The following is a 20,042-nucleotide window of genomic DNA, read 5'->3' as shown; positions in this document are numbered from 1 at the left end:
ACAAGCAAAAGAGAAAGCACTCTATTATGGAATAGCTATTGAATCATCTGTCCAGTTTCTGTTGGACAATCTGGGTAGAACATCTGTAGTTCTAACCTTCAGAAGCATGCGATCAGTGGTATAGAGCAGTAAAACAGCTACTCATACCAAATTATTCTTTACTTTTAGCAGTAGGGAAATAACAGTAGGAAAAGAAAAAAAATTATAAAATAAGAAAAATTATGTTGATCCTTAAGGATATTTGCTATTCCCTGATTGAACTTTAGCCAGGCATGATCTTATTAGGTACCCTAATGGAGGTCTTTGTTCCATTTAATGACACTAAACAGTATTTTACTTTGTAAGAATCATTTTAAACGGCTTTTGTTCTTCTGTGTTTCTGAGTTTAGATCTTTCTGGGTAGAAGTAGGTGCTTTTTTTTTTTTTTCCTTACATTGGATGAAGATGAGGCAAAATGTGGGGGAAGCAGTTTTGATGTAATTTTAATAGCCCTCAAGTATTTGTCAAGTATTAGCTAAGTTATTGCCACTGTTTCATTTCCTGTTTGTCTTTCCATATGATTCTCTATTGGATTAAACCAGCATGATCATATGGTCAACATACAGCATTCAGAAGTTCCCACTGAGTAGCTCCATCTGAATACATTCCATGAATGACTTCAACTTGTGTATTCTTGGTCCAATCAAAAACTAATTTGAGCTTCATTCCACTATCATGTAAAGAAGGTTACTGACCTTGCAATTATATTCCCCCTTCTTCCCCTCGTCTCTTTTACCAGAAGATAAATATATAATATTTTCAGATTAAAAGTAATAAACCTTTTAATGCACAACTCTACAAAATATATTACCTGTCTTTGTGATTGTAAAGTCAGCTAAGTCCTCTTGTTTCCTGTTCATCAGCTTGCTAGAGGTGCTGGCTGACCACTTGAATGCTGAAATTGCTGCTGGAACTATTACATCTAAGCAGGATGCAATGGATTATATTACCTGGACTTATTTCTTCCGTCGACTTATAATGAACCCAACGTGAGTATAAAACACAAATGCAATTTAATCTAAAGGTAACTTCAGGGTAGAGTTGATCCAAAGATGATCCTGCTGCTGTTGGAGCCTAGAATACTTAGCAGTCTCCAATGTAGGAGCATTACTGGCCCACACATGGAATAAAACTTGTGTGCACATTTTTTTAATAATTTTTTCTCCAAATATAAATGTATTTCTTAGCAGATAACTTTACAGTTTAGTGACAAATATAAAATAGCATTACTAAGAGGACTACATCAGCATGCCTAAAATACCACATTCCTTTAGGTATTGTATTTATAATGTGTTAACTTTTTTTTTAGCTACCACGTTGATATGTTCTGCCCAGTTTTCTATAGAAAATCTATTAAGACCTGAATTTTCCTAATAAACGAGAGAATAGCTATCAGCTGTTTCTCTGTGAAGTTTACTTTCATTAGGGTATGCTGATGAAACCACGTGTGCAATATTTTCAGTGATTGTTATCCTCCTTAGCTCCAGCTGGTATGCAGATTATTCTGAGCTGTTCCAGCAATGTAGCCTGCCTTTGCCACAACATTGTTTTGGGTAAATGGTATGTTACCTATCATGTGATCATTCACCCACCAGACTAATGTGGCAAATAAAGAATTAGGCATTTATAGCACTAAATATTTCTTGAGGTGCTCCAGAGTGTTGTATTTCTGAAATCATGTTAATGTCCAGAACATGCAGCTGGATTTTCAGCTGGGTTCTTTACTGGCAACTGCTGGTGGGACCCTGCAGGTGATAAAATAATTTCCTTTAATTCTTTTTTAGCCTTTATTAGTTTTGAATTCTGCATCTAGTCCTATGCTGAGAATTTCCCACAAAACAGAATTTCCATCTAATCTTTGGAAATAAAAAATGCGGAGTGTTAGAACTGTGAACTAAAGAAAACATATTAAATTCTCTCACTTCATAACTAACAAATGAATACATTTATGTGGAAGGTATTTCTCCCCTCAGAGTGACAAACAGCTAAATTCTGGTTTTGTTTAGGTTAGATGTGTGTGTTTGTATGACTTTGGAATTTGCACATGATCCATACTACAACTAATGTTAAAAACTATGCCACTGCAGACACTATTCTTTTTTAGTATTAAGAATAAGTAATGTTATTTTAAAATGTCTTGCTCTTGAATTGCCGTGTTAAAGTGATTTTGTTGATTTGTCTTCGGCAAGATTTGATCATGTGGTATCTGTGGTAGGTGGATTTTTAAGACACGACGTATAGCCCAAAGGTAAGTGTAGAATATAGAAGTGTAGTCGTTTGATTTAATAGGCAAGCTCTTCCCCATATAAAAGAGGTTCCCACTGGAGTATGAGGTTGGCATGTTGACTGATGGTCATTTTTTCTCAGCAGTTCCTTTAATGTGCAGTGTCATGGAAAGCTCAATCTGAAGTTATCACAATATCAACTTTTAAGCAAAAGTTCTGCTATTCTGAGAGGATTGTGGGAAGAAAATTAGGAAAAAAAAAGAAAAAAACACTATACTACATAGTAAGGTGCAGAGTCTTTGTAGTGAGAAAAAAGATGAATAGATCTTGACTAGTCATGTCGATAATGGCAGGATAGGAATGCGTATTGAAGTTTCTAATGAAATTGGAGTCTTTCATTGGAACACCACACATGCAGGTTGGAACAGTTCACAAGTTGTGCTGCTTTACCCTTTGTTTCAATCACACGGAGGTACTCAGCATTCCTTCTGTATTCAGTCATGCAGGGAGAAAAATGAAGGATATTATTGACTGTGTCAGAGAGGTCACTTGTAGATACCACGTGCAAATGCAACGGATGTGCACACTTTCCATTCTTTGACATGATAATAAATTCTATGAAGTTTCATCCAAAATTACTAAACTAGCCAGTTAGTAGAGTTCCTGCACCTACTATCTGTGGTATTTTCAGACCTCCTACAAGGCAATCAGTTCCAGTATGGTCAGTGTTTGGATAAGATACATCAAAGGAAAACTGAAGAGTTTTATGAACAAAAGTCAGTGATAGTTGAGATAACTTTGAATAAATTGCAATATGGTAATGGAGTTTACTGTGCCGTAGATAAGCATATGAAATGATTGACATTACCAGACAAGAACTATTTCTGGCCCTTAATAATCCAAAGGTTTTAGGGTTTATTTTTTTCCAAAGAGTAGGAGCACAATGGCTGAATTTTCGTTTGGGTAGTTACGCAATACCCACTCGGTGTCACTTGATACAGTGTTCTTTATCATGTCCTGCCCTGAAGCAATTTTGTTGACTTTCTCTCCACTGAGAAACAAGAACTATTTTCCAGCCAGCAGGTGATTGTACCTTAGTGGTGAATAAGTAATTCTTGTATGCATGATTGGTAAATTGCCTTGGGATTCATTGGCATAAAAGTCATTGCATGCGATGCTGTAAATCCCCAAAATAATGGGCTTAGATAATATGCAGAAGATTTATATTCTCATTTATTGCCAGTTTTAGCTACTTGTATATTAAAGCTGCATAAACAAATCTAGGATTGTTCTATTCCAATCCAGTATCATAAAAGGCCTTACCGAATGCCTACAATTTGTGCTATTTAAGTAATGTTAATCTACCTTTGTTGTGAGATAGAGATCAAAGTATCCTTTTGCTCTAAGTATCCAGGTTTCTTCTAAACATGCAGTCATTACTGAAGTTTTTCTGGCACACTTGAGATAATTTGTTAGACTTGTAATAATGGACTTTTTAATGGTGTTGCTGAAAACCATTTTCATTTTCTTGTTTGACGAACCCCTGTTCATCATAAACCTTATGGGTTTTAACTGTCTGGTTAAGAGTAGTAACTGGGCTGTTGATCTGGGGGAGTGAGGTAGCTGAGTGCTAGTTTTGTTCAGAGGCATGCTGACTAGTCATGTACATGCTGTTCAAGAGATGATGTGCAAATGAGAGGGGTGGTCCAAATAAAGCTGTTTATCAAAGTGTATCAGTCTCAATATCCAGAGTTTCTTCCCTGTTCTTTCTCTCCCTCAAAGCAATTATTCCTAAATGTAGAGGTTTTTGAATTTGCAAGTCAAAGTTTCTGTGCTACTTCAGTCAAGTACTATGTGTTCTCCTTCCCACGTACAACTTTAGCCAACATGTTCTTTACTTAGGCAAGATCATACAAGACAGATCAGTGAAGTGCCCTGTTCTTTGAAAGGGGCTATTTTGAGAGGTTCATCTGTCTCCTTTCCTTGGCTGAAATTCCTTGACTATTTCATCCTTTTACCCTTATAAAAGATTATAATCTGCAACTTTCTACAAAAGAGAAATGGCTATGGGAAACATTTTCTGTAAATCAGGTTATGATATTTTCCAGATACATGTGCAGTAAAAGAGAAATAGAAATTTACAACATATGTAAAGTTAAGCAGAATCAGCTTTCATTTGGAAAGTTAATTTTCAGATATTCTGAAAGCACACATCACATCACATCACTGTTAAAATGGCAGGGGGTTATATATTTATAAATATATATGAGAGTGTGTGTGGTTATATATACACACTTACAAAATCCATTTTCTGTGTAAGTTCCTTGTGAAGACCTGAAAAAAGTATTTTATTAATTCATTCTGAGAATTGTTGGGGGGGGCGGGGTGTCACTTTATGTCAGTCTTATGAAGTTTTCTGTATTGAAAGAATAATGTAGCATAAATTGTAATTGAATTAACTCAGACTGATGCTCTTATCATCATATATTTAAATTTCCTTTTCTCAGTATGGTAGCTGAGTATGTCTGATAACATGTAAGTAATATATCTGAATAAAAAATATTATTATATACTGTTCCAATATTGTTTCTGATATCAAGGTGAGAGCTAATATCAGCCAGTCAGAATAGAAGAATATGCATTTCAGTGATTAAATTGCAGTTATTCAGAATTTTAGGGCTAGTTTGGAATTATATCAGAAGGGGGGGGATTACTGAAGAAAGTTAAATTAACTAAATATTAACTAAAAAACTTTCCATTAAAATGGAAAAGTTTGGCAGTAGCTACTAAGAACAGAAGCTAAGAAGGTGCAGGTATATTACACTGCAGTAATTACCAATATCCGTATTTTGAGTTGGTGAACAGCTATTTCTCAGGGTGGATTCTTTCTTTTACAGTCACATTTATATCTGTGTGCATGTTTATATACTTCATAAATAACAGCTATAGGCATTATTATGAATTTCATAACAAGAGCTTATTTTGTTAAATTAGGGTCACAGTGGTGTGAAAAGTACAGGAATGTAGTTCATGGTATGCTTTTACTAAACTATTAACACAAATGAAGTTTTTCTGATTCTCTCAGACTGGGAAGCCCCAGGCTGCTGAGTATTTGAGCCACCTCCTGTTCCCCAGTCTGCTGCAGTCTTAGGTGAGAATGCAAAGCTGAAAACCCTGCATCTCCCCATTCAGAAACCAAATTGACATAATTGTCTTCCTACTCTTGGATATGATTTACCTGCACAAATTATCTGCTGGAATGTATCATAGGAAAAAGAAATGTCCAACCAATATGTAAGCAAATTTACATGTGCCTATTACCTCTGATTTCTCATCTTATGAATGCACCTCAGGAAGTAAACTTTCTTGTAAATATTTTAATTAGAAGCAGTGATGTGGAGGCAAATACCTTGCTGAGAGACTGGACTCTTTTTTGATCTTCTTAAATAACCACGATGTACCATACACCAAAAACTGATTAAAGATACCAATGTATCTATTTCTCATACTTGGCATAAGCGAATGCATGAATATACCAAGAAAATACAATACAAGTAAAATACAGGTAGAGATTACTGTCTGCAGCATTTGTGCATGCTGTAATGCATTTTAGCAAGCCAGTCACGGACTCCGGAGTCAGTCAGTGATGCCTTAACAACAGAAGTGAGTTGGTACATTGGTTCATAGGTCTCTGGCTATGAAGGTCTATCAATTGTGCCATATACTCAGTATCATTTCCGTGATACCATTTGAAGATGGCAGCTGCTGAAGGCAACAAACTGATGAAAGTAAACACAATTGATGACTGCAGTAAAGCGATTTACAAAAATGACTGTTCTTCCCCCATACTTGTTCATAACAACAGTCTGCTTTCAGGACTGTAAAATCTCAAAAAGCACACTTTCTTCCTATCAAGTGAATGCTGTAGATTCGTCTTTCTTGTGCATTTGTTTCAAAAGGCCTTCCAGCTAGCAAGTTTTTTCCTTTAATATTTTTGGCTGACACTGCCACTGATTTTCATTATGTGTGTCACTATTACTACCGTATAATCTGAACATAAAAAACATGGTGCTGTAACAAATGACTTCACAGCATTGACAGTTATAGCAGGACCATTTCAAGGCTGATGAAAAATTTCCCAGAGAGATCTCAGGTCGGGTTTACATAAGCTAAACAGGAAATGATTGCCACTATTCACATTAAATCCTAAATGTTTTGTGTAACTTCATCTACATTTTATGTTCCCACACGTGTCTCTGTCTTTCTCAGCTGATGAAATTCCACACTTCCTTAGATTAGAGAAATAAGTTCATGTTTCATGGTTTGTTGTTCTTGCTAAGCTCTACAAGGTTTGGGATTTTAAATATATTACCTAAAAGACAATAAAAAGTTCCTTCAGTTTTTGATTGTTTAAATTTTACATACTTTGTAAATTTTTATGATACCTAGGGGTTTGTTATTGCTTTTTCCCAATGGACTACTAATGGAAGTTAGCCTGCCTAGCCCATGTGCTAGATGCTGTTAGGATAAAACTGCCTTTGACTTTCACACCTCTCAGGGGACGAGTAATTGTTGTGTTCAAACAGCCTGTAATTGTGATCCCGCTGGCTTTCTCAGTACGCTTCTGGCTATTAGAATCATTAAACAACTCAGCACCTGTTAACAGCATTGTAAATATTCAACCCTGCTTGTGTGCAGGTTGAGTCCAATATAGGAGAAGGCTTACAGAGCCCAGCCTCATAAATTAGAGCTTCTGACAAGTCAATTATTGTGAAACTGGGCTTCACTGTGAAATAAATGAAATGGTGTGCTGATAAAAAGGTAGGCTGTCTGTTTATAGCAAAGGGAAAATAATGACTAGATGATTCAATGCAGTGAGCATGAAACTGCATTGTTTTTCTTCTTTATCTGTAATTAAATAGTTAGGTAATATAGCTTCATAGAGGAACTCACATACGATGCAGTTTTTATACTTGGAGCATACCAACATGCAAAATTCAACTTGCATTTATGCCTGCACATTCAAAATACTCACTAATGCATGATACCTCTGTTTTCGCTAATGATTTTAACATAGTCTTTCTAGATGGATGGCTTTGCTTTTTATTAGGGGAGAATGTGCTGAGTGACCAAGAAGCTCCTGTGGGTGTGCTCAAAATTATATTTGCCCCATTATAGACAGTAGTTAAAACACATTGGTACCACTTCACTCAAGATTACAAACCATTTAAGATTTTTCATTACATTGTTTTATTTGCACTAGGCAGCTAGATATTTACTCCTCTGACAAAAAAATTACCAAAAATCAGCAAATTTAAAATTCACATAATTTTTAAAAGGCATTATAATGCCTTTTATGATTACAACTTCAGTGTGAAATACTGCAAATTAGGCAGAGCACAAGATAAAATCTGTTTGAATTAGGGTCTTAAATTACAGTCTCAAAAAATAATTTCAGAGTCTTGCCCATATCTCTTCCTTTGTTTTATCAGTATTCATCATAAATGTTGGGGTACTGCAAATAACAGTGCTTAAATGATATGGTGAACGTCTGAATACCGTGACAGCAAAGCGCCTTAATTATAATCATTTCAATAGTGTTCTATTCAATTTAGAGAAAAATACTAATGAATCAGTAGTGGTTTAAATGTATAAAATAGAAAATCATTTCACATCCTTAACTTACATAGTTAATTTGCTCAATTATTTTCATAAGGTAAACAAAATGTTACAAAGTAATTTCTGCTAATAAACAAAACCTAAATGTGTTCAGTGATAAGGTGTCAGGCAGATAAAAGGTGCAGATGGAAATATTGATCATTTTTTATCATTACTGTATTACTTCAGTCAATTTAAAAGGGGACTCATGAAAATTAAGTTGCATTGAAAACAATGTTAGAGTAGTTTTGCTACAAATAAGTTTTCTTTGCATAAGGCTGATAATGTATAGCTGTCTACCATATAAAACTTTTTAGTCAATATAAATATTTCTCTTTTTTTGTTTTTGGGCAATAGCTATGTTTTAAATATTTGAGATCATCTCAGCATGAACCCATATAAAATATCACAGAGTTGAATACTCCACTGCCATATAGATACACTTTGTTGTTATCTAATGTAGCTGACTGTTTCCTGCTATCATAACAGATTTTTTTAATCTTTTCCTTATGGTATTAGTATTTTACTCCAACTTTACCCAATTATAAGTGAACGTTCAAAGCATCAGAGAATTAACCCCATAATTTGGGATTAATAATAAGGGAAACAATCTGAAAACAGCTGTACTGCTATTTAGCACACAGACTTTTTTCAGTTATGCTATTGCTATTCAAAAAGATAAATGTTAAAAACTCTGTTTAAGAAAATAATAATGCAAATCAGATTCTGTTAAAAAAAGACTCATGGAAGCATGCTTGTAGTATATAACAATGCAATTCCATCTTTTGAAATTTGCTAACAGCAGCATTACAGTGAATGAAATAGAGCTTAAATCAGAAAATGGGATTCATCTGTCCAAATATATCATCAATAGCTGAACTGATTGCATAAAACTCTTTTTTTTAGTCAGTGATTACATTTCACCGCATCCTAAAGCAGATGAATAATACTTCAGTTGAATAGCATTCTGCAAGCTCCTGTTTCTCTCCATTGGCAGTAAAGGGAGTTAAAAAGACTAACTCAGGTATAGTTGTAACCATGAAAAATCAGCTAAAAGTAATCTCAGCACACTGTTTTGCAGCCTGTTGTTCACCTGCACAAACTAATGCTGAAAGAACCTACTCTCCATTACAGCATGTGGTATTGTTTCCAGTGGAGATGCTGAATGTGTTGTAACAGAAGGAAATTTTAGTAAAGCAGCTAGTATGAACAAAGGAGTATTTTTTATCATTGTAGCAGCCTCAGTAGTCTATTTGTGTGACAGTATTTTACAGAATTAAATGAGCAGGGACAACCTTTTTTACTGTGCTTGTTAACATTTCAATAAATCATCAAATATTTTCTTTGTTTGAATTCCACTTGGAAATCACATGATTTAATTGCTCTGCTTAAATTCAGAATTTTTAAACTTTCTGAGCATGCTCAAGTTTTCCTTTACTGCTCATTGAACTTAATTGTTATATTTTAAATTCATGCCTTCATTGAATCTAGGACACAAGTTCTTACTTTTTTTTTCTGGAGTTTTCTAGATAAAAGCTCTCCCTGAAATTATGTTAGTTTGTGTGAGTAAGAATCTTATAATACAGCTTAAGTTCTATGGTTAAGGAGTGCAAACTTCAGTCACTGGGTCTTTTTTATACGCTGGCATAACAATATGTTTTGTCGCACTTTATAAACATTTTTCCTTCATACAGATAACTAAGAATCATTGTTACTATATCTAGTTTACCTAAACAATTTTACCTGAAAATGAACATGTGAAGTAACCACATTGACAAGTAACCTATTCCTTTTTTTAGCATTTTTAACTTTGAGAACAAAATGACATGGAAATATAACAACCAACACCAACATTTGGATTGGTGTATGGTTACTTTTTCAAGAGATGTCACTATATGCCTAGTTTTTATTTTCAGAGTTCCAGGATGTAAGAACAGTTGCCATCCTTGGTGGGTTTTCTTCCTTTCTCTTGAAGTTAAACTACTGTTACTTGTGTTAGTATTGCTTGTTTACTTTCATACTTACATGATCAGGAAAATATACTTATGCAATCAGGAAAATTTTCCCACTAAAAATATAGCCAGTCGAGTTCTGTTTGTATCAACCTTTCTATTAATAGACAGATAAATTACCATCTTTCCATATGTACATGCTTATATTATGTTGGTTACTCCCACAAACCATTTAAGCATCATGAATTTCTTGTTAGACTATATAAGGGAATAGTTCTGCATTTAATTGCTTAGTGTGGATATTTGCTGTTCCAAGTATGTGTGTGTATTATAGCAGCCTTGTAAGTTTTCCTACAAGACGTTATTGTTTAAAATCTTCAGAGTATAAAAAGTATTCATGTAATGCATCTGTTTTCAATTTATCTAGTTACTATAACTTGGAGGATGTGAGCCATGACACTATGAATAAGTACCTCTCAAGCCTTGTTGAGAAATCCCTTTTTGATTTGGAATGTTCCTACTGTATTGAAATTGGGGAGGTAAGACTAATCTGTGCCTTACAAGATTCAGTAAGATACGTGCTCCTAAAATTTGGGAACAGCAAGATACATGCTCCTGATTTGAGATGTTAGAATTCATCTATGGAGCTATTTGTAAGACTTACATTGAAAACTGAGCTTAATTGGGGTTGCAGCTAAATTATGATGCTAAATCGTTTCTGCTGTTCTCTCTTATGAAGTAGTCTTAAAATATTTTACAGGAGGAGCCATTGTAGGAACCATTTATACTGAACCATGTAGGAACCACATATATTTGATTCCTCTTCTAACAGGATAATCGCAGCATTGAACCTCTGACATATGGCCGCATTGCTTCCTATTACTATTTGAAGCATCCAACTATTGGGATGTTCAAAGATCAGTTGAAACCTGAAAGCAACATTGAAGAATTGCTCTTAATTCTCACAGTAAGTGCTGATATTTTCTTAATTTCAACATATGTAACTTGTGACTCTTAAAGACACGTAGAAATATATGAAAAAACACCCCAAAATTAAGAAAAACCTTTCTTCCCTGATCTTTAATTTTATTTTTTGTTGTTTTGAGTAATATACCTGAATCATTTTTTTTATGTTTCAAGTGTTTCATCTAAACAGTACATCAAAATTAGTGTATACACCTGTTTCTTTTCTTACGTCCCTTTATAATGTTCATGATCTATACAAATCTGATGGGTTTTTTTCTAAGTTAGGTATAATAGTAAAATGCCAGAATAATAACTGCATATCAACGTCCTAAATCCATACCAGGGCCATCACTTTGCATTGGGACAATCTGGAAGATACAGCAGCTTTAAGAAGTGGGGGAGACATGGGGAAGACCTGTTTCCTAAAATGCCTTGTTTTCATTCTCCTAGCCACCTCATGATCCTGAGGTCATAACCTGCAATAATATTAGCTTATACAGTTAGTCTAGTGACTGTTTAGTAGAAAAGTACAATGCAAGTCAAAAGATTGTAGGGTACAAATCTGGGGACACGGTGTACAATGCAGCATGATAATATTACATTCTCGTCATAAAAGAATCAGGTTTTACTCCATTTTCAAGCACTTAAATAGTTATATCTACAAAATCCTCTTTTTCAAAATGGTATAACTCCACTTGTATACACATATTTGAAAATAAGAAGTGCCTGAATATTATCCAGGAAAACTTATTTCTGCCCACTTATGATTATAGTCTCTGGTATATTATGTACAAGTGGCCCAAATTCTTTAATATGCTGATTTCCAAGTGTTAACTTCAAAATCTAGAGTCCCATCTTATAGTATTTATGTATGTTACTTTTATATTCACTATTGTTTTGACATGCTGCCAAAATTTCTCTAAGGAGCAATAAAAGAAGAAAAATAAAAATAGTGCTATTCAACAGTTTGCATCTCAACAAAACCTGATCAGCATTTTATGGCACTAGGAGAGCCACTTTTCTAGTACAGAGACTTTCTTTCTGATAAATTTAAATCACCTGCTGCAAACATTCAGAGTGTTAGAGCTCAGAAATAAAGGCCACAGTAATCTTTCATAATGGAAAGTGTTAGACAGCCTAAATAGGGGAATTGCTATCACTGACCCTGCAATATCTGTTCTTCTGTTGTCAGAAAACATTGCAAATTATATGAAATGAAATTCAGTGTATTCGGCTGAATTCAAAATGGTGATCAACCACAATTCCTATATATGCTGTATGTAAAACAACTGAAATTTTAAAAAGAAATACCCACTAGTGAACAGAAGTTTAATATAATGTTGAATATTCAAGGTAAGAGCTTTACTCCAGCTGCTCTTTAAATTCTCTTCTCTCTAGAGAAAATTTTCTCCACCTAGAAACTTCAGAAATTTTTTTCAGACAAATTTGTTACAGGGAAAGTTTGAGAATAGCATTAGCAGAGATGGGGGACATTTCATGACACTGCCTAAGCTAGTAAGCAGCATATGGAAGATGAATGATGTAAGCAGAACCTAGTGTTGTCTATCTTATGTCAGTGCTCCTCATCTATTTAAACAGCTTGCATCCATGAAGCGCAAAGGTAAATGGCAAATATTTCTGTTGTAGACAAAATCTAGCACTTTACTGTTGGGCAGAGACTGTAAAATTTAAAATTAATTCATCGTGCTTTAATTCTTTCTAATTCTTTTTTTTTTCCCCTGGAAATATAGTCTTGGAAGTTGTCCATTTACAGTCTTAAGAGGAATGAGACTAAAAATAAAATCAGTTAGGGGTCAAAATGTGCCACATATCAATCTGAAAGATGGAAAGGATGTATGAATACTGGATGCCATTATAGCTGACAGTTTTTCCTTACTTTTTATGCAGATATTGATTTTCATAATTATTAGTGGAATTAATGTTCAGTCTTGTTGAAGGTATAAATTGAAAGGGGTCTTTTCATTCTGATGTAGTGTTGAAAAGAACTGCCGTTTCAACAGAGTTATTGCCAAGGATTTTTTTTTTCCCCCTAAACACTGTGAATTAATGAGTTTTATAATTACGGCAGTTGCTTCACACCTCTATTGTTAACCAATGACATTACATCTGCCTTGCTCCACTGGTGCCTTCCTCCTTCTTATTGAAGCATTTAGCAGTTTTGGCAATGGGGAATTACATGGCATGGGGTAAGTAGTCTAATTAGGTATAAGTGAAAATCCTGAGGGAAAAGGATATTTAAAAAGTAATTTAAAGAATCTCTTAATGATGCTGGAACTGAAAGCTGTAGCTATAGTACAAAAAGGCCAGTTATCGTTGCAAAACATAATTATAATTGTGATTATTCTGCTGATCACTCAGTTTTAAAGTTTTGAATTTTGGCCTGTGCTATTTAAGAATAACCTTCCAAAACATTTCTCAAATGCAGTTGCAGGATTTTGTAGATGTGACATGTGGGTCTTTTTTTTGTTGGCATTGTTCATGATCTTGCAAACCTTTAGACATTTACAAGTTGTCTGATGTATATAAGGAAGGCAGAAGTGTACAACTGTAACACAGAAAATACTGATGCTGTGGGTTTGAAATGGGATATATACAAGTATTTACCAAATTGTCAATGTGTAACTCGAAAAGGAGCAAAAGTTTGTTTAAAACGAAACCAGGAAAAAAAGCAAGATTGCATTCAAGAATTCAGAAATTTATGATCGTATTAAATCTGAGTTTGATTAAGGGAATTTGAGTTTCAGATTTATATTTTGCCATGCTGATGGGAGTGTGCAGAATTCAGTATCATTCACCGATGAATTATCAATGAATCTTTGCAACTCACATGAAAAAGTAGTTGAGTCATCCTGTTTCTAGTGCTGATGAGTCTCTCAGAAAAGTCACTTGATAGCAAGATGTGTTTCTACTTAGTAGTCAAGACCATTCAGTCTTCTCCAGTATCTGTTCTTTTCTCTGTTTTTATTTTATCTTTTCATGTGATCATCTGCCAGCATTTTGCAAGATCAAATGAATTTTTTTCCAGTATGGTTTAGGGGTTGAAGTATCTATAACATGAATAGGAATGGCACATGGGAACAGCCCTGCAGTCATGTTGGAAGTATACAATAGTAAGTGATACAAATAGGTGGGGTACAATCCCCTCATGCTTTCCCTTCTCTTCTCAGTAAATCCGTACTTGAGATGTTTAATCTGTCTAGGGTTTGCAGTTAGCAGGCAAAGTTCAGATTCAGTTACTTTTGTAACTGACTTCTGCTAGTGGACCTGTAATTTTTCTGAGATAAAATGTTTGATGCTTTTCCATAGAGCTTTCTTTAAAACTTTCCTAACCGTGCTTCAGACAGTAGTAATCCAAATGAGCTTAATCACTGTTGAGTTATGGTGCTTCTTGCATTAAGTATTATTGATGAGAAAGTGTTCATGAATTATTACTGACAGGCTGGATTTCCCTGAGGTACCTAAAGACTGTTTCCTTTTATTCTGAAAGTTAGGTGCAAAGATTAGAACAGAGATCTGGGTAAAAAACAGTGAGAGATACTTTGGGGTAATTTTTGTCGGTTTCTGTAGTAAATCAGCAGTCACCACAGATCTTTTTAAAAGCAAATGTAGGTTTGTTGTACCTTGAGGAAAGGAGGTCTGTCTTGATGATTGATCAGGACTGATGGCTAGATCCACTAGCTTCATGATTTTTGGTGATTTGTTACTACGCTTATCTGGTTATCTGGTAAATATTCTTATTTACAGAGCAAATGCTTTGTCATATCTGTTCATACTAGGCAGCGAAGGGGAGAACCATCTTTCAGCCCATGTTTTATCTGCATGTTGTCCCTTATTTCTGTTATTTAATGCTACCTATAAGAGAGAACAGGCTGGTTTTCTTGTGCCTACTGCTGTCTTTTATGTAAACTGGTTATAAGAGATGGGTTTCTTTCTAACTGGAAAGCTTAGGGACAGAACAGCATGGTGTTTGTATTATACTGGAACATAGGTATCCATCTTTCTATGATATAAACATGGACTTCTAAGTTTGCTATCCACATACCTCTTCCCTATATTTCTACCTGATAATTGACATGGTTTTGTTACACTGGCTTGTATTAGACTAATTATTTTGGAATTTAGCAGTAAATCTGGCATTGCTGGAGTAGCAGATTTGGAAGGTAGAAGGAGGAGGTTCATGAAACAGGTGCTCTCCATCCCAGATACACAGATAACAGAAGACTAAAGTTATTAACACCGTATCTGTCTTTCCTTACCTGTTAGGTATTTGTATTATGAGATTCTAGGTAACTCAGTGTTATGGGTTTGTGTGGCGGGGTTTTGGTAGCAGGGGAGGGGCTGCAGTGCCGGCTCCTGTGAGAAGCTGCTGGAAGCTTCCCCGGCTCCAAGTCGGACCTGCCTCTGGCCCAGGCCGAGCCCATCAGCGACAGTGGTAGCACCTCCGGGAGAACAGAGTTAAGAAGGGGAACCTGCAGTGAGTAGGGGGATTGGAATGTGAGAGGAACCTGTCTCTGCAGATCCTGAGGTCAGTGAGGAAGGAGGGGAGGAGGGGCTACCCCCACAGCCCGCAGTGAGATGGCGGGCTACCCCCACAGCCTGCAGTGAGACAGCAGGCTGTCCCCCCCCAGCCCACGGAGGGGAGCGGGGGAGCAGATGCCCACCTGCAGCCCGGGGAGAGAGGAGCCCACGCCGGAGCAGGGGGATGCCCCCCAAGATGGCTGGGACTCCACGGGAAAGCCCACGCTGGAGCAGTCTGTGCCTGAAGGACTGCAGCCTGAGGAAGGGACCCACGCTGGAGCAGTTCATGAAGAACTGCAGCCTGTGGGAAGGACTCATGTTGGAGAATTTTGTGAAGGACTGTTTCCCGTGAGAGGGACCCCACAGTGGAGCAGGGGACAAGTGAGGAGTCCTCCCCCTGAGGAGGAAGGAGCGGCAGAGACAATGTGTGGGGAGCTGACCCCAACCCCCATTCCCTGTCCCCCTGTGCTGCTGGGGGGGAGGAGGGACAGAAAATCAGGAGTGGAATTGAGCCCAGGAAGGAGGGAGGGGTGGGGGGAAGGTGTTCTAAGGTTTGATTTTACTTCCCAATATCCTTGTTTTGATTTGATTGGTAGCAAATTAAATTGCTTTCGTTTCTTCCCCAAGTTGAGCCTGTCTTTTGCCCGTGACCATAAGTGGGAAGTGATCCCTCCCTGTCCTTGTCTCGACCCACGAGCATTTCCTTGTTTTCTCCTCATCCCGCTGTGGCGGGGGGGGGGGGTGGGGGGGGTGGGGTGGTGAGCGAGCAGCTGCATGGTGCTTTGCTGCTGGCTGGGCTTAAACCACAACACTCAGTTAACCTATAGCTTTATTTTCTGTTCATCATCATTGGCACATCCTATTCTAGCCAGGGAAATATGCAAGTCTTTTTACACTCTCAGTCTAAAATAATTTTATTTCCTTAGCAGGATTCTATCTTAAAGCTGTTGGTTCAGTCTGTCATTAAGGGGCCACAAAAGTTTTTGACTCAGTGATAAACCATCTTTTCCACTTGTCACCAGTTAGATGCCAGGGAAGGAGGAATTAAGAAGTTACAAAAATATTGCCCAGGAACAAGCTAATGTGAGCTGTTCTGTGTAACATTTTCTCTGCAAGCCATGGCAGAAACATTGCTTTTGGTTTCTTTAATATATTATATAAAACTGGTTTTCTGTTCTATGATCCCTTTCAGAAAAAAATCAGATGACTCTTCCTAAGTCAGTAATTTTCTAGTTTAAATTTACATTTACATTTATTTTGGAAGGAAATAAAGGTGCTACTGTAATTTTCTTCAAGGCATACAAATACAGCAAGACTGTATTCATTATGTTACTCTTTTTAAATATGGCATTTCAGTGTCAAGAATAGAAATACTTTATTATGTAAACTTTATATCAAATGAAAAGCAATTATGTTACATGCTAACCTTTGAAGAACTTACATATTTTATTTCACATAAATTGTGCATTCTCAACAATACAAACATGACTGCTGTGGCCACTCTACAAATAGGAACAGGCCTCAGCCATTATGCATATTTTAGTGACCCCTTATAATAGGAGAAAACTGTTACCTCTTACCATTAAATCTTTTCTTCACAATAAGTGCATACCTAGGACTGTTCAATGCATAAAGTTCATCCTAAAGATGGGCATTTCCAGAATCATTTACTTAATTATTATACAGCTTATATTCTCTTGATTTTAATATTTTAAGACATTTGTGCTTCAGTTCCCACTTGGAACATCTAGAGAGTATCACAGTATCTTTAATAAAATAGTTTAAATTTGAATAATGTATTTGGCTTCATGGAAATAGAACAAAATGCTACAGTGAATTTTAATAGCATCCGAATTTCATCATCTATATCCAGTATATTCAAAATACCTTGTACTTAGCAGAAAGAGTACTTACACACATGAGTATTCTCACCTATTAAATTTGTCTTGATTTTTCTCTAGTCCCAGTAGATGGAGCAGTTTTGAATGTTACTGTAGTACTTAAATATACTCGGTTTTTTTCTAACATCATGACATAATTATTTCTTATTTTTCTTTTTCCAAATGATTGTTTGCTTTTTAGTTTGAAAGCATCGTATGCTGCCCACCTTTCCAGAAAAGCACAATCAGTTGGTAAATCAAGATGACAGTGCCCACCACTGATAGCTAACTGAACATGGCATAAGTCTTTCATTTTTATAGCATCAGTAAGAAAGAATTAGATTCAAAACCACAAAATATAAAACCTTCCCATCTCCAATACACATGACTCTCTAATCTCCGATTAACAGATCTCCTTTTTTTTTCCCCTCCAATCTTCTTACTCAACTTCTGTCATTACTTACCAGATTAAAAAACTGAATCAATACTCAGGAAAGTTAAAATAAAACCTATTTTAAAGTTGAAGGTAAAGGTTTCTGACATACATTTCCCATGAGGTAAGCTGTAAGACAAGAACTGTTATCTTGGAAATAATATAGTATCTTTAATTTTATGGTTTTTTCAATTCGTTTTGATTGCAGTGCAGTGTCCCAGGGAAAAACTTGTGAAAATGTGTATAGCTGTGGTAGTGGAAGCCAGTAGCCTCAGGCTACATCCCCATTTCAAACAGCTGCTGTAGTAACTGTTTCTGTCAGAAAAATGAGGAAATAAATTCCTTTAGCAGGAGCTATAGATGCAGTTATAGCAGCAAAACACTCACGTATACCAATGAAAACTCTTTTGATGAGCCAGGAAGCTATTACACTTGTATCTGCTAGGGTAGATAGGAGTACTGTCCTGGTCTTCTACTTACAAATGTGCTGCCAACTGTGGCAAATCAATGCTTGTCCGTGGTATGTATGCTAGGAGCAAGTTCAGTGATAGCAAGCTTGGTTTAGCTGACTGCTTAAAGCTGCAGGCAATTCAACCATGCAGCATTTATTTATTTATTTATTTAAGGACAAAAGTCTTTTACTTACCACTTAGCAGTTAGAATTGTAGCCATCATCATTTTGCGAGATTTCAAACTGTGCATAGTTGTGTACATGCAGCCAGTACTTCGCAAAGTATTCATATTGAAAATGAAATGGCTTTTTTTTTTTCAGCAGTCATGTCATATGGCTCTGTTTTCAAATATACAATATATTTGTTGAAATAATGTTTGTGTTTGTTGAAACAAAACTGAAGTTCTAAACTGCATATTTGTTAAGGTAAATCTGAACATTTTTATAATACATAATGCTGCTTTGATAAATGGCTGTGGGTTCAAATGCCCCAAGTACTCCAGAAGGCAGTCTTACAAGCTCGATATGCCCTTAAGTCAGTACAAGTTCTACCTACTTTGTGCCTCCCAATTTGTAATTAAAGGGGTGACAGGCAAATTTAGGCCCTCTGCAGCCTGCAGTTCTTTTGTCTTCATTGGTTTCTAGTTAGTTATTGCCTTTGCTTTTCATAAATTATACTATTGCACTATAAATTATAGCAGTTACAATGATATTGCTGATGAATTTGTTTTCACAGAATTCAGTTCACTTAGTGACACCAACTCAGTCTTACTGACTGCTGTTTAAAGGCACACAAATGTTTTTCTCTGTCAGCAAAGAAGTTATTGCTCAGACTTGTTAAGAAAGAGGATGGCATTTTGTAGCTTGTTCTCTGATTGGAACAGAAGTTTCAGGATAAGGATTGGTTTGGCTGAAATAATTACATCATACAAGATTGGTATCCAGCATATATTGTTCCTTTAGCATAGTAGTTTAAAAAAAAGGACATAAGAGGATTACTGATCAGTCCTTAATGAAGTATCTGACACTTGTATTTTCCTATTTACATTTAGATTCTTTCTTTGTCTCATTCTTTTTTTTTTTTTCCTGATGGAACCTGGCTAGCTTCAGAAGGTTGAATTTTATTTTAAATGTTGATGTTGTGTATTATCACAGATGAACTTTTAAGAAATTGGCCTCTCCTATTATGTCTAGTATTTACAAGGTGCTTTATTTCAGTTACTTAGGTAGCTCATGCTACCTATAATGTTCGAAGAAATTACAGAGGGATTTTTGCTACCAAAAGACCAAAACTTTTCTTAGCACTTGAAAAAGTTACTATATATATTTGTAAATTTGGTATAGCACAGTAGGCTTGCTTTTAGAGAACAAACAGTTGCAGATTTTCTTCACCTCTGCAGCTTAATGGGCCTGTGGGCCTGTGAAAACAGTCAAATTATGCACTTTTCTAAGTAATTTTACCCGGGATTATGCTCAAATACAGCTTCCTTAATTTATAGTAGATCATTGTCCTATTTCACATGGAAGAGTTAAATCAGACATCACCAATTTGATTGGGTTGCCCACATGCCAACTTCCCATGCCTTTCCTTTCTGTCTTCCAGTGGAAAAGACTAGCAAGGCAGCAGATATTATTCAAACTACTAGTTTTCAGAAAGAGAAGATATCTCAAGTCTATTCCTCTCACCTTAGAGGGTGAGAAAATGGCTAAAATCCCTCTCAAAACAGGTCTCTTATATCCTTCTCCTGTCAAGGTGAAGGCATGCTACTGTGTTCACTTGTGTTTATTTAGTGTGTGCATGCATGTCTACTTACAAAATATTTTTAGGTACAACTGATGCATACAGCATTAAGAAATTTTATCTTAAACGTATTAAATCATTGAATGCACAATATTCTC

At 35.9% G+C, this 20,042-nt stretch overlaps 1 protein-coding gene across 5 annotated transcripts in view; it reads left to right on the top strand.

Moving 5' to 3' along the window:
- ASCC3 (activating signal cointegrator 1 complex subunit 3) overlaps positions 1–20,042 on the top strand; it is a 276,733-nt gene that overhangs the window by 224,148 nt on the left and 32,543 nt on the right. For 3 of the 5 annotated variants that reach the window (XM_075046673.1, XM_075046672.1, XM_075046674.1), the window contains 3 exons: positions 903–1,028; positions 10,302–10,413; positions 10,707–10,841. In XM_075046673.1, coding sequence (XP_074902774.1) covers positions 903–1,028; positions 10,302–10,413; positions 10,707–10,841 — 373 coding nt within the window. Of the gene's footprint in view, positions 1–902; positions 1,029–5,349; positions 5,405–10,301; positions 10,414–10,706; positions 10,842–20,042 lie in introns of those variants that run through there. The other 2 variants (XM_075046675.1, XR_012653054.1) reach the window with 2 other exon arrangements.

Source organism: Buteo buteo, chromosome 15 (assembly GCF_964188355.1).
Source record: "Buteo buteo chromosome 15, bButBut1.hap1.1, whole genome shotgun sequence".
Classification (NCBI taxonomy): domain Eukaryota; kingdom Metazoa; phylum Chordata; class Aves; order Accipitriformes; family Accipitridae; genus Buteo; species Buteo buteo.
Note: the sequence above shows the minus strand (reverse complement) of the source record. Positions and strands in the feature narration are given on the sequence as shown.